This window comes from Suncus etruscus, chromosome 14 (assembly GCF_024139225.1).
Source record: "Suncus etruscus isolate mSunEtr1 chromosome 14, mSunEtr1.pri.cur, whole genome shotgun sequence".
Classification (NCBI taxonomy): domain Eukaryota; kingdom Metazoa; phylum Chordata; class Mammalia; order Eulipotyphla; family Soricidae; genus Suncus; species Suncus etruscus.
The window spans coordinates 47,906,358-47,921,807 of NC_064861.1; the positions used below are offsets into that span (position 1 = coordinate 47,906,358).

Sequence of the window (15,450 nt, forward strand, 5' to 3'; positions counted from 1 at the left end):
CTGGCAGAACCTATTTTATAATTTTTTTGGGGGGGTGACTACTCTGATACTGTGGATGAAGATAGATCCCAGAAGAGCTCAGGGGAGGGATCATGCTGTGCTAGGAATTAAATATATTTTCTAATTTTTAATTCATTATTAAGACTTTAGTTATATTCAAAGTCTGTTGCCAATCTCACATAGCTATGAGTGGCCAAGACCTCTTTCATCCTGCAGCTGCCTCCTGTCTGAGTGAAGGCATTACTGATTTCAAAGGACTCTCTGTCTAGGGACCAGATAGTATTAACGGTTTGGCTAGAGAGAAGAAAAAAAAAAAAAAAAGAATACATTTTTTTCTCCCTTTCTGTTCACATGGTATTTTATTTCTTTCTCAATAAATTAAAATTTTTACACAATATTCTTAATGCCCCTAAATGCTAGGGCTTCACATGAAATCTAATCCAAATGAGACCATTAGAGCTAAAATTAATTTCTTTATCTAGTAGCTGAAATAATGTTTTAAAAATACTTACTAGCTTTTGTTTCATTATAAAGATTGTGTATGAGTGGAGAGAACTTGGAAATTTGTTAGCTATAGTTTGATTTCTACATTGTCTTACCTATGAAGTTGAATTGCCATGTAAGTTGGACAGATTTAAGGTGATTCAAAATGGTCATTTTTGGAGATGGAAGAGAACTTTATACTCACTGCTTGTATTTTTTTGTTTTCTATGTAAAAGAAACTGTGTAGGATCATTAGAGGTTTTGTCTAAAGCCTTAGCAAGTAAGTAGAGAAAGAACTCAACTTTTCTTTTTTCTTTAATTTGAGGGTGGGTGGGTCACATTTGGTGGTGGCCAGGGTGAGGGTGCTTGGTGGTTTGAGAATCAAGTATGTTAAAAAGGTGCATGCAAAGCAAGCATCTTAACCCCTATACGATTTCTCTGGCCCAAAACCAAAATTTTCAAACCTCTACTTATGTGCATATTTCATCTATGTTATCTTTATATAATGAAAACGATTTTTTACAATTTTGTAAATTTTCAATGGCCTTTGGTCAAAGAAGTTAAATGTACTCATATAAAAGTAAGAAGGATCGTTTAGGAGCAGACTAGCTCTTGTCTCTTTTACCCCAAAACAATCCGATTCCTACATGTATCATAAGAAATTAACTCATATTTTACTTAATTTCAAATTTATTTCCTCTGTCAGTTAAAACTAACTCACAGCTTTGTTCATCTAATTATTTTCTGCTGTTAAATATGCATGTTTCTTGAACACTAAGCAATTTTTAATATGGATCATTTTGGTGACTTTTGCATTAACTAATCAAATTGAAATATAATGCAGTGATTCTTAAATAAAGCTTTGATGCTAATATTAAAAGGATTTTTATCAAAAAGTCAAAAATTATTTTTCTCACCTCTTTCTAAAGTCATTTATAAGCATGAATAATACAGTAATAAAACTTGACATGTAAAGTAACCAATTAAAAACTTTTAAAAAATATTTGGGACTTAATCCAAATTTTCTTTACCTTTCTTGGGACATTCCTGGAAGCCTGCAGTTTCATTTGCTTTTCTACGCCCAGTGTTAACGCGGGATTGCACATAATTATAGGGAGTTTGCCTGTGACCCTGGATTTGAAGTTGTTGTTTGGCTGAAATTAGTCTGTTTTTGAGGACTTCATTTTGTCTTTCAAGCTCATGAACTTTCTCTTGCAGTCGTTCAATCATTTCTTCCATTTCCACATCTCGTCCCAGCCGCTTGGGGCCGCCACCAACCCGCTCATATCTTTTTTTGTCATTAACTAGCCGTATTAACTTGGTGGCCATTCTAGGGAAATAATAAAAAGATGAAAAGGAATGTGAGAAGTCAGCATAAAATGCATTCTGTTGAAAGGAACATAATCACTGTGAAGACTTCAGTGCAGAACCTGAATAATAAATTTCAGGTTTTGATGTAACTATTACTGCCTGTGAAGAAGCCTTTGATGATAATTGAAACCACTGGGCAACAATCTGCTTTATAGCACTGACAAATAACAGTTTCCTAAGGCTTATCATTTAAGGTTAGTAAAGAGAGGACACATATTTACTCCATATGTTCTTCAAATGCAATTTTTAACGCATGACCTTATGTAGGAATGCTGTATGAGCTTAAATGTAGCTACAGATTGTGGATGTGATGGGTTATATCTGCAATCCACGGTAAGTTGAAAGTTTTGAAAACTGTGTTAAGTCTAAGCGGTATTTAGTTGATATAATGTATTCGGTTTCTATAAGATTAAGACATATTACAAATATATAAAAGTGAGTTCCATATATATATTCAGTTAAAAGTCCATAAAAATGCAAAAGTAACCAAAGTGAGACATATTAAAATAAAAGTTGTTTAGTGTTCAGAAATATGCATGTCTAATGGCAGAAAATAATTCGATGAAAAAAATATTATTTTAATGCTACCTTTAAGTTTACATATCCATTGTGCTTTTGATATATCTCAGCAGTTTTATACCTTTGACTCTTTTAAGTTTTGATAAAAACTAGTTGGACAGAACAAAAGACAGAAAGGGCACATGGGGGTGATGTAATCTACACGTACAGAAAACATGCCTGACAGTGAATGGAAAAATCTTGGCAGGACAAGAAAGAAAAGGTGGCTTTGATGAGAGACACAAGTTCAAGACTTTACAAAATTGGTCGCACATCTTCAATAGCTGATTCTAGTTTTATAGAGAATCTATTTTTATAAAGACCCAGACAGGAGATTGAAAATAAAAACACACTTCATTTTTCTTTAAATGGGGTTTGCTTTATTTTAGCATGATTACGGACAGAAGCTTTTACTTAAGAGAACAAAAGTGAAATTAAAAAAAAAAAATAACAGCTTTGGGATGTCATAGAACTACCGATTTTTTTTTCTTTTGCCCTAAGCAGAGTCCTCTGTAAAAATGGTAATAATACATGTCTCTCTACCCATTTTGGCTACTTGGCCTCCAGCACGTGGCATGAGGGAGAGCTATGCATAACATAATCAGTTAAGATAGTTTTCTCTTTCCCTTGAGGCACATCCATTAAATATGCTTTATAAGGGATAGAGGATAATAAAATCCAAGAACCAGGAGTACCACAAACACCCTAGTGAAATAATCAATGGATAGCTTTCTTTTCCACCTAATCCAGAGAATGATACATCACTGAGACAGCAGCCCCGGTATCTGAGCCCAGAAGAGTCGCATACTCTACCATTACATACTCTACCTAGGCTTTAATGAGTTTAGGATCAGGTGCCCAATTAAGAGCTTATCTACAGGAAAAAAGCCATCTAAGTGATATGTCAACCTAAATATCTGAATCTTCTGTTACAGAGAACTTTCAGACAGGTTACATTCAAAAAGAAAAACACTTAATGGGGCTGGTGAGATAGTACAGCATAGGGGTTAAGGTGCTTTCCTTGCTTATGACTAGCCCAGGTTCTATACCTGGGCACTGCAAATGGTCCCCTCAGCACTGCCAGGAAGATCCCTGAGGGCAAAGCCAGGAGTTAGCCCTGAGCACCTCTGGGTATGGCAAAACCAAAACCAAAACTAAAAGAAACAAAAACAAAACAACACAAAATTGAATAAGAACAAGTAGTCAATATCTAGAGAAAAATAAATAACTCAATTTTTAAGACTAGGTAAACATAGCAATAGAGTGACCTGAAATTCATTCAGAGATGGTCAAATAAACTTTTTTTTTTTTTGGTTTTTTGGGCCACACCCGTTTGATGCTCAGGGGTTACTCCTGGCTAAGCGCTCAGAAATTGCCCCTGGCTTGGGGGGACCATATGGGAACGCGGGGGGTAGGGTGAGGGGGAATTGAACCTTGGTCCTTTCTTGGCTAGTGCTTGCAAGGCAGACACACCTTACCTCTAGTGCCACCTCACCGGCCCCTCAAACTTTTGGCATCTATCTAATAATATCTGTTGTGTATTTGGCTTGATTATTCTCATAACAACATGTAATAATCTGGTTAAGTTTTACTACTTACTTTATTTCTTAAATTTATTATTATTTTAGACCATACCCAGTGGTGCTCCAGGGCCATTTCCGGGATCCATATGCAGTGCTGGGGGATCAAACTGGGTTCAGCCAAGCACCTTAACCCCTCTACTATCTTTCCTGCCCTGACTACTTACTTTAAAAGGTGTCTTTAAAAGTCTGTTTTTATATAAAAAATATTAATGATCTCCTAAGGATAAATTTATATGGGCCATGCCCAGTAGTGTTGGGTTAGAGGGCCTATAGTGCTCATGACTGAACTTCAGGACCTGCCCATGCTAGACATGTGCTCTACCACTTGCACTATCTCTCCAGCTTAAGAAAAGCAATTCTAGGGACCAGAGTGACAGCACAGCAATAGGGTGTTTGCCTTGCATGCAGATGACCTAGGTTGGACCTGGGTTCGATCCCTGATATTCCATATGGTTCCGAATTTTCCAGGAGTGATTCTGAGTGCAGAGCCAAGAGTAACCCCTGAGCGCTGCTGGGTGTGTCCCCCTATAAAAAATCAATTCTAGGGGGCTGTAGTCATAGCACAGTGTGTGTGTGGGGATTTTCCTTACACCTGCCAACTGGATTCAATCCCTGGCATCCCATATGGTCCCCTGAACCTGCCAGGAATGACTTCTGAGCACAGTCACAAGTAACCCTTACCACTGCCGGGTGTGCCCCCCCCCAAAAAAAATGAAAGGAAAGAAAAACAATTCCAAACCTGTGCAGGTACCTAGATAGTGTCAGTGGTAAGAAGTTGAGAAGAAATTTAGATTTTAGGACATTAGATCCAAATCAGGGGGTCTCAATAAAATAAAATTCCCTGATAAGTGGTAGTAGAGAGCAATAGAACACAGGCATACAACTTAACACACTGTTCCCATATTTTCTATTTTTCTTTTGTTAAAACAAATTTAATAAGGTCAAGGGTATAAATTTATTTTTTACCAGCCAGTAGTCTTATAAAAAACAAACACCACAATGTTTAGTTGTCTTACACTGTCTCATTTTGATAGGCTGATATAACTTTATTTCTGGTCAGAGGAGTCAAGAGAGTCAGATTTTGAAAAAGCCATAATCCTCACCCAAAAACCAACTCAACATAAAGTGCTCCATATATATCTATACCTAAGAATATCACTGAAATGAAGTCCAGAGATCAGGGTGATGGCACAAAGGTTAAGGTGCTTACTTTGCATGCAGCCAACCCGGGTTTGATTCCCAACATAGTGTAAAGTCTTGAAAACTGCCAGGAATGATCTCTGAGCTTAATCCTAGAGCCAGGAGTAAGCCTGAGCTAGGTATGGCCTCAAAACTAAAACAACAGGGTCAGAGAGATAGCCTGGAGGTAGGGCATTTGCCTTGCATGCAGAAGGATAGTGGTTTGAGTCTCAGCTTCCCATATGGTCCCCCATGCCTGCCAGGGGCGATTTCTGAGCACAGAGCCAGGAGTAACCCCTGAGCGCTGCCAGGTGGGACCCAAAAACCAAAAAACCAAAAAACCAAACCAAAACAAAACAAAACAAAAAAACAAAACTAAAACAACAGCAAAATCCACCGAAACCCAAAATACATCCGCCCCAAAAGCAAACACACACACACACACACACACACACACACACACACACACACACACACACACACACACACACACACACACACACAGCAATGAAGTCTAGAACATAAAAATAGAACTAACTTTAATTCTGAATTCAATTAACACTAAACTGAATAGAGTCTAATAGAGGAGGGGAGCTTTAGTATAATTTTAAGCAGGAAATTTTCTGCTTTTCATAGCTTTCTCAAGTTTTTCATTGATCCTAGAACAAAAATATACATACACACTTGTTCATACCTCTGAATGTTAGTGTACATATTCTAATTAGTCATAGTATTTCTCGACAAGAACCAAGAGTATGAACTCCTAAGAATCATTTTGCACGTAAAAGTGAGTGTTTCAGGGCTGGAGCAGTGTCGCGAGCAGTAAGGCCCTTGCCTTGCCTGTGCTAGCCTAGGACGAACCGCGGTTAGATCCCAGGTGTCCTATATGGCCTTCAAAGCCAGGAGCGATTTCTGAGCGCATAGCCAGGAGTAACTTCTGAGCATCACCGGGTATAGCCACCAAACAAACAAACAAACAAACAAGAAGTGACTGTTTCATTATAGAGAAGTCTCATTAACAAGTCCTAGATAAATCCAAGCAAAGTTAAATATATGCAGTTTGAAATCTTGCCATTAAATCCTATGTATTCATTAAACTCCAGTAAATCTCAAATTCTAAAGAAATATCTTAGAATGCTAAACACCTGGCGGAGCTCAAGGGTTACTCCTGGGTCTGAGTTCAGAAATCATCCCTGGCAGGCTTGGGGGAACCATATAGCATCGGGGTCGGAGAGATAACATGGAGGTAGGGCATTTGCCTTTCATGCAGAAGGATGGCGGTTCAAATCCCGGCATCCCATATGGTCTCCCGAGCCTGCCAGGAGCGATTTCTGAGCATAGAGCCAGGAGGAATTCCTGAGCGCTGCCGGGTTTGACCCAAAAAACCAAAAAAAAAAAAAAAAAGAATGCTGGGAATCAAACCCAGGCCTGTAAGGCAGAAGCCCTACCTGCTGTGCTATTGCTCTGGCCCTGAATGCTAATTACTTTTAAAATTTTCATTATAAGATCAAGATGTTTGTAACAGATGCTTGGTCCTGAAAAGATAGTACAGAGGTAAGGCACTAGCTTTGCATGGACCTGGTTCGAATCCCCAATACCACCTATGTTCCTCTAAGCACCAGTAGGAGTCAATCTTAAGCATAGAACCAGCAATCATCTCTGAGTACAACCAAATGTGGACTTCAAAATAAACAAATTTAAAAACTTACATTTAAGACATTTTGCTTATAAAACTGTAAATATTAAACCAAATGCTTACTTATTATTTTTATTGAGAATGCACATAGGACCTCAAAGATGGGAGTATATGTTGTACCTACTTAGCCTTATCTCTGGCCTCTAAGTCCAAAGTTATTCATAGATATGATCTATATAAGGTACTCTTAGTTATTAGCTCTGATTTCAAATGACCTCACACGTAATATTCATAATTATTATGATTTTCTTTTGTTTTTTTTTTTGGCCACACCCAGTGATGCTCAGGGGTTATTCCTGGCTCTACGCTCAAAATTTGCTCCTGACTTGTGGGACCATATGGGACACCAGGGGATTGAACCGTGGTCTGTTCTAGGCTAGCGCGCGAAAGGCAGACGCCTACAGCTTGTGCCACTGTTCTGGCCCCCTTCGGCTTTCTTATTCTAGTTTGTAAAGTTTTTCATTTCTAAAAATTGCATTATTTATAACCCAATTTATTATTCAAGGTAGAGCTTTCTATGAAGTTTATAAAAAAGTACACTCTCCAAACAGAGACAGGATAAAAAAGTTAAAAGTCAAAATTTTATCATAACCTTTTAATTTTATCCTCTTGCTTTCGGGCATGCTGTTTAAGTAAGGTATTTTCATCATGCAAACGCAAAAATTTGTCTTCTAATTCTTCACGACTGATACGTGACACTGCCTGGCGAGACTTTGCAGTCCATGCTGAAGTTTCTGTAAAAATGTCAAGTAATTAGTAGCGAATTATTTAGTATAGTTTCTAAAAACAAACTGTCAATAAAATTTAATGTACACATCTCAGACATTTTTTTTCTTTGAAACTTCCAAATAACATTATTTTAAAAATATTTTAATAAAAATTATAGAACTATTCATATCACTATTTAGAAATGAGTGAAGAAATCTTGGCTAGTATTTGGGCCACGCTTAGCAGTTTTGGGGAGTTACTCCAGGTTCCTGTTTTGAGGGGGATACTCCCAGCAGTGCTTCAGGTCTTCTGCTTACAAGGTATTAAGGTATGTTTTCAGCCATTTGAGCTATCTCTATGGCCCCTTAGAACATTTTTATAAAGAATTAATTATATTTATTATTATTATCATTATTGTAGTTGTTTTGCGAGGACATGAGGGTAATGCTCCTGGAAACATGTGGGATCAAGAATTGAATCCAGGGCTCTAGAAAAAAAAAATCACACACTCCTTAGCCCGAGGTTCAATCTCTGGTTCTAAATGGTTTCTGAGGACTTGCCAGATTTATCCCTCTCCTAAAAATATATATAGAATGTATGATGAAAGTTGAGTCAATAAAGACTTTGACATTTATACTCTGAATATTGAACAAACAAAAACAATCAGTAACTTGTGATTTTTTTTTTAATTAAAGAGAGGAGTCATAACACCAAAAACAACCAGGATTCTATATGAAATCCAAAAGCTTCCTCCTTCCCTCCCCTCCCATTTATCAGGGAGTAAACCAAAGGCCTTACACACTGAGCTTTATATTTGGCCCCAGATACTTAAATTTGACGTCTTTTTCATATCACTGTCAAGTAGGTCAATTTTTTAACAGTCCTCTAAATAAAACAAAGAACAAATGGACAAAGATTAAAGATACAGAGGGCAAAATCTGAACTTAAAATTCAGTGATAATTACATACACTTAAGCAGAGCTTTTGTGGACATTTTAAAGCTGAGTAGTGAAATTTATCTTTTTTATTGATTAATACATTGATCATGGTTCTATAGTACTTCAAGATGACCACTTTCACTATTATGATTAATAATAATTCTGTTATTAATAATAAAATTAATAACAATAGTTAATCTATTAATAATTATTCTCCTTCCTTACTTTAAAAGTACAGTTTTTTTTAAAGTAGCGGTATTAAAGGATAAAGAAGACTTTTAATGTATATTAAATGATAAAACAAAGTCAATATTTCTTGGATAAACAAGCCATTTTGAGATACTCTACTTGAAAGGAAAAAGTTTAAAAAAAAATATGGAATTTCCTCCCATATAAAATTTAAACACAAAGAAGCATTTTAATGGTGAATGTGATTTAAACCAGGCAATTCAGTTTGGAGGCTTGAAACTCCTTGCGTAGTTTCTACTGATGAATGGAATTTTAAAAGATGATTTATAACAATTCTTTATCAGAACAGAGGGGAATTTTACATTTTCTATGAGCTGTTGATAATTGATGCATACAGTAAAATACCATATGCTGCTCTCTAAAATGCTCCATCTTGTATAGTCCAATCAAGAGCTATATAGTTACTTAAATGGCTTGGTTTGTATGAATATCAGCAATACTCTAAATTAAAAGTAAAGAAGTTACTGATCAAAGTTCATAACTGTAATAAATAACAGCTGGCCATACCTTGTAACCCTCCCATTCCAAAGAGGTTTAGACCTATATCTTTCACAGGCAGGTCTCCAGCCGTCTCATCCGTTGGACCAGACATGGCCTATCTATGGGGGAAAGAAAATTCAAATAAAAATTTTCCAAGTCATAACACTAACTATGCAATGGAATGAACCACATAAAGTGAATGTGGCACTAGAACTTTAATGGACCTCTTATTGCCCACATGTGCTGTTTCAAGAAGATGAAAGCTTCTACTCTAAAAGAAATGCTGCATTCAATCATAGAGACAGTGTTCTTTTCAACAGTATATTTCCTATAGTTTGCTTAGGAAATGAGGTAAGATTATCATTCTTCCTTCTCTCATCTAAAATAAAAATGAACTCCCCAAACTTAAGAAAAGCATCTTTTCACCTCCTATTTCTTCTGATGCCCAAATATAGCAGCTTTCTTGGGAGTGGGTGGTGGGTGGAGAAACACATTAGAAATTTGATTCAAATATGATTAGTTTAATTGGTCAAATCAATTTTCGTTCTTAATTTAAAAAAATAATAATGGAGAGTGTCAGGGATAAAGCTCACATGACAGTGTTTGCCCTTGCATGTGTGTGATCCTGAATTCAATCCCCAGCACCACGAAAAATATGGGGAATTATCTTAGAATTGTTCTATAGGAAAATTAAGAGAATTTAACAAAAAATTGCCAATAGTATACACATTATATTATGCCATTATACTATGTGATAATACATGGCATTATATGCTATAACAGTATGCCAATAGTATGAGTATTTTAAACTTGATCAAAAAGTAATGGGTTGTTCCAAGTTTTGTGAAGGACTTCATATTTGGGGCTGGATAGATAGCATAGCAGTAGGGCGTTTGCCTTGCACAGGACCGACCTGGGTTCGATTCCTGGCATCCCATATGGTCCCCTGAGCCTGCCAGGAGTGATTTCTGCCAGAAGCGATTTCCTCAAAGCTAGGAGTAACCCCTGAGCACTGCTGGGTGTAGCCCAAAATACAAAAACAAACAAAATAAATTAAATATAATAAAAAATAAGGAGGTTCATATTCATGTATTGGACTTGTGTGTGTGTGTTTGTGTGTGATCTTTGTTGGCATGAGTAGATCCCAGAATTTCCAACGTTAGCAAACAGGCTGTTTTGCTAATTCTGGAATTTTTAGTTTCTCTTCTTTACAGAGATGCATCACAATAAATTAATTTTGTATGTGAATATCCATGGAAAGGTCTAGCAGGAAAAAATTTTTTTAAGTTTTTTTTCCCCCCTGTTTTTGGAACACACCAAGTGACGCTCAGGGGTTACTCCTGGCTATGCGCTCAGAAATCGCTCCAGGTTTGGGGGACCATATGGGACGTCAAACCATGGTCCGTCCGTCCTAGGTCAGCCGCGTGGTCAGGCAAATGCCCTACCACGTGGTCACCGATCCGGTCCCTTTTAAAGTGCTTCTATTTTAAGCTTCCACATAAATCCAAATGAAAACTGTCAATTAAGAAGTACCATGGTGCACATGTCCACATATCACCCACATCTCCCCTCTAGGGAAATAGACTTTATACTACTTTCATAAGTTGGGATGTGTACTGGGACTCTTTCCACCTTTGTCACCTTTGGTGAAGTCACGTTCGCTCTTAAGCACATTACACTTTCCCCTTATCCTTTCCCTCTCCTTCCCTCAGTACTTTTCAATAAACCCTGTTTGTACTTTAAAGAAAAAAAAAGTGCCAAGATGGAGATTATCAAGAGAGTTGTTTTGTTCAGCTCTATATTCTTACAGGCTTGCACAAAGCAAGGCACTAACAGATATTCAGTGAACAGATGTGGAATGAATGAATGAATTCTCAGGGTCTGCCTAGGGAGTAAAATTTTTATTTATTTTTATTATTTATTTATTTATTTATTTTTTTGTTTTTGGGGTCATACCCTGCAGCGCTTAGGGATTACTCCTGGCTCTATGCTCAGAAATCGCTCCTGGCAGGCTCAGGGGACCACATGGGATGCCGGAATTCGAACCACCAACCTTCTGCACACAAAGCCAACACCTTACCTCCATGCTATCTCTCCAGCCCCGGGAGTCAAAATTTTATATGCATGCTTATATGCGATATCTTTTAGGGTCAAGGTTTATCATTTTTATTGTAACATCATAAAAAGTGAAAAAAAAACCCACCAATGCAGTCTGCTTTGATACCACCCTAGAATTATATATGGGAAATCAATTTTTGAAAACACTGCTACAAAAAAGGTCGATCTGAGGACCCAAATTACAAAAAAAAAATTTAAATACAGGCCATTGCTACTGACCAAGTATTGTGAAAACAACTTTTCCATGATCGAGTTATGATAGCTCTTATAATTAAATATTGATGATGATGATACACATATTGAATGCTTACTCAGATGTGGCAGGCACTCCTCAAAGCATTCAGCTTGTAAAAATTAACTATCTGATATGTTATTCAAGTGATTCCTAACTTACAGAGATCAGACACAATTTAGATAATTTCCTCAAGGTCACACAATTGAAAAAGGCTATTTAGTGATATCTGTGATTGTCGCAATTGGGAAATTAGTACTGTTAATGGCATCTGGAGGTAAGAGATGATGTTAAATGTTAAATATTCTTCAGTGCGGAAGAACCAAAACAAAAATTATCTGGCCCCACGATGCTAATAGCGTGGAGGCTGAGAAACCCAGAACTAGGATGCTAGGTTTGCTAAATTCTGCTTACAGAAGTCACCTTTTGGATAATCTATTCTCCCTCATCTTGCTCAAGGCTGCTGCACGACAGGATTGTTCATTCTTTGTTCCTCTCTTCTGAGAGCTTTCCCTGACCATGCAGTGATAGAGCTATTCACCACTTCATTTTCATCATCTATTTCATTTATAGTAGCTGCCTCTACTACTGGATTTTTTTCACTAGTTCATTCCTACTTTGCCTTCACTAGTCAAGTCTAAGCCCCTTGAGGCATGGCAGCCCCATTCACAGGCGTTTATTGCGTGAAAAATTAGTGCCTGTACATTATTGAGACTAAAATGTTAAGTCATCACCTTTGAGAATTAATAGGTTCTGGGATAAACCAGACCATGAACAGAAAATTATAAAAATGCAAAATGTTTGTGTGTGGGGGCGTGGGGGCAGAAAGACAATACAGTAGGTAGGGCGTTTGTTTCCCAAATAAGAGCAAAAATGGGTCTGAGAGATAGTTTTACTATCTTTACTAGCTCTGGGGTTTATTCAAGTTGGATCTCGGGCTTGTACAAGCTCCTCCAGAAGCGATCCATTAGCACAGAGCCAGTAGTAGGACCTGAGTATGCCCTGCAGCTTGGTCACTCTTCTTCCCCCCCCCCCCAAGGGCAAACAATAGGTTATTTTTGCACCAACTCCTTACCCAGGGCTAATGAGCAAACTGTGTTTTTATGCCTTTTTTTTTTTAATTTTAAGGACTTGACCAGGGTAGTAAATAGCATCAACTTTTTTTTTTTCTATCAGTTAAGTCCTAGGGCAGGGATAAAAATTTCAAGCTGTCCAGGGCATGGGGATATATATATATATTAGGGCAGGGAAGGTGTCATTCGGGCCTGATGATGGGGAGGTCTCGTGCAGGCTGATTTTCACGCGAGTAGAACTCCAGGGCCTTCTCCAGGCCGCAGAGCGAACACCAAGACTCCAGCCCGTGCTGTAGGGAGAGGGTCGTCCGCCTCCATCCCCCTCGGCCCCCCAAGATTACTCACCGCCTCTCTCCCCGCCGCTAGCTAGCTACCGTTGCTATAGCGCCTACACTGTGTGGGGAGGCAGGCCGAGAGGATCACGGGAAAAACATGGCGGGCCCTGTTGCCTGCTGGGAAATGTAGTTCTCTTCGGGACCTCGCTGGCCAAATCGCAGGTTAAGGGACTACTCTCACCGAGCTGTGAACCTGGGAAACGCTAGGGCTCCAAACCTCGTGGCGCGCTCAGGAGCCGCCGCTATGCATAGTGGGAGTTGTAGTTTTCGAGGCTCTAATAAAAAACGGTACCAGGCGGCAGCGGGTCGCTTAGAGAACTACAAGTAGGAGGCGGGGTCCTGGAGGCGAGGGATCTACGCGGTTTGCTTTGGTGAAGGCGGCTGTAGCGGCAGCATGAAGCGGTCCCCGACTCCCGAGGAACGCGAGCGCGAAGCAAAGGTATGTCACGTTCTTTGGAGTCTTTGATCTTTCATGTTTTTGCATATGGGTCCAGGAATAGGAAGAGTCTGATTTGATGGCGACTGGACGGTCTGTCCTAAACCCTGGAATGAAAGGGCCTTGTCCGCAAATCCCTACTTTGGAAATGTAAATTTTAGTTGCTTAGGATGCAGGCCTGGTCCTGTTTTGAAATTGTTTTCTAAGTGACCATTTCTAGCTTCTGTATCTTCAGTACAGAGAACATGAGTGTTGAACTGTAATTCTGTTTTCTACCTTTGGGATTTTGTCCGTGATAGAGTTCTTTCCATGGGATGTAGATAATAATTGTATAAATGATTTATTCTTAATATTTTTTATTTTTTAGCATTTATTAGGTGCCTAGCTCTGTTAAGTTTGTAATGTATTTATTTCATATTCTTATCACAGCAGATGGCAAAATAGTTATTATAGAGATGGAGGATCAACAGCCCTGTCTTAGAGATGAACTGAGGCCCAGAAGAATTTTTCCCCCTTTATTTCATTCCCAGATCAAGTCTTACTGATTTGTTAACTATAATGGTAATCTGTACTTTTCTTCATTCCCCAGCATCTTGGACCAAGCTATCATGATCACTTTGATGACCTGCTGCAATATTCCATTAATTTACAGTCACACCACAACTTTTTATTCTTCTCCTTTTCTTACATCCTTCACACTCCTCTTTTCTCCAAACTAGGAGTGTGGTCTTTTCAAAATGCAAATCTATTTACTTATAATTTTTCCTAGGAAGGAAAAGAAGACTTTCTCCACCATTCACCTAATTTCTTTCTTGACTTTCTTAGCATAGGTTATATATGCTATAAGATATATATGACAGGACCTGTAATATTGGCCTCTTAGTCTTATGCTACTAAAATGTAAGGGGTTTTGAGGTTCAAATTGCATATGCTATCCATAAGAAATTGTTGAAATCAATGATATTTTACTCCAAACAAAGTAAGGAGGTAGAGAAATACCGTATTTTCCGGCGTATAAGACGACCCCCTACTTTTACAGTTAAAACATAGGTTTAGGCCTATATTTGCTGTATAAGACAGAATGTTCCTGTGCTGCAACTGTATCTTCCACAGTAGGCCAATCACAACAAGCAAAGCCCAAAGGTTATACTGTAATAGACTTCCTTTCTGACTCTGGCCAATCTGAGCAGGCTTTTTAAATGTAGATTCGGGTCCAGTACATTGTCTAATTTGCATGCATAAAAAGCTGCTTGGATTGGCTGAGTTAGAGAGGCAGTCCGAGCAGCCTTGCAGTGATTGGTGCAGGATCGAGTTGGAAAATTCGTTTTGTGGCAATATTCAGACAATTTTCGTTTAGGGGCATATTGAAACATTTTTCGGGATATACTCAGTGTATGAGGTAACCCCCGATTTTCGGTTGACTTTTTTTTGTTTCAAAAGTCGTCTTATATGCTGGAAAATACAGTAATACTTAAGTACTACCTACCTGGTTAATTAGTTCAGGGATTTTTTTCTATTCTATTAGTGAAATTTTACTATGCTTATACAGGGATTGCTCATGTTCCTTCGTACATCACATGTTCAGATAATGGCATTCTTAGGATGGTTTGGTGGGGAGGGTCTTCAAAGGGGACAAAACATAGGCCATTTTAGTATAGCTCAGTCCTTCCTATGCAATCATGAAACTGAGCTGTATTATCTGGGTAAATGGCCTTGCTTGAGGTTTCAAAAAAACAGGAGTGGAAATACAGTGTTTTAAAAACATAATGTCATTAGCTTCCCTGGACATGACACTCCTTCAGTTCTCTGTTCCTTAGCCTACCTTGGCCCTTAAAAGACCCTCTTTCTTGTGTTTGAGTTGGTCAGAGGGTCTGTATAGAATCTGTTTGTTGCATACCCTGTAATAGGAAGTAAAGAATGATAATTTATAAGGCAGTTCTTGTTGTTACGGAACTCCTGTAACAACAGGAGTTTAGACTCCTGCAAGTGAGTTTGTCTTAGGCTAGTAGCC

The 15,450-nt window shown here is 38.3% G+C and overlaps 2 protein-coding genes across 3 annotated transcripts in view; one reads left to right on the top strand and one right to left on the bottom strand.

The window, feature by feature from the left end:
- Positions 1 to 13,039, bottom strand: part of RPGRIP1L (RPGRIP1 like) — a 139,474-nt gene extending 126,435 nt beyond the window's left edge. The window contains exons 1-4 of the mRNA XM_049786057.1: positions 13,014 to 13,039; positions 9,273 to 9,364; positions 7,463 to 7,604; positions 1,515 to 1,813 (exon numbers count right to left, since the gene is read on the bottom strand). Of these exons, the coding sequence (XP_049642014.1) occupies positions 1,515 to 1,813; positions 7,463 to 7,604; positions 9,273 to 9,357 (526 nt within the window). The 5' untranslated portion in view covers positions 9,358 to 9,364; positions 13,014 to 13,039. The remainder of the gene's footprint in view (positions 1 to 1,514; positions 1,814 to 7,462; positions 7,605 to 9,272; positions 9,365 to 13,013) is intronic.
- Positions 13,040 to 13,371: 332 nt separating this feature from the next.
- Positions 13,372 to 15,450, top strand: part of FTO (FTO alpha-ketoglutarate dependent dioxygenase) — a 428,549-nt gene continuing 426,470 nt past the window's right edge. For both annotated transcript variants that reach the window (XM_049786073.1, XM_049786074.1), the window contains exon 1: positions 13,372 to 13,442. In XM_049786073.1, coding sequence (XP_049642030.1) covers positions 13,398 to 13,442 — 45 coding nt within the window. In that variant the 5' untranslated portion in view covers positions 13,372 to 13,397. The remainder of the gene's footprint in view (positions 13,443 to 15,450) is intronic.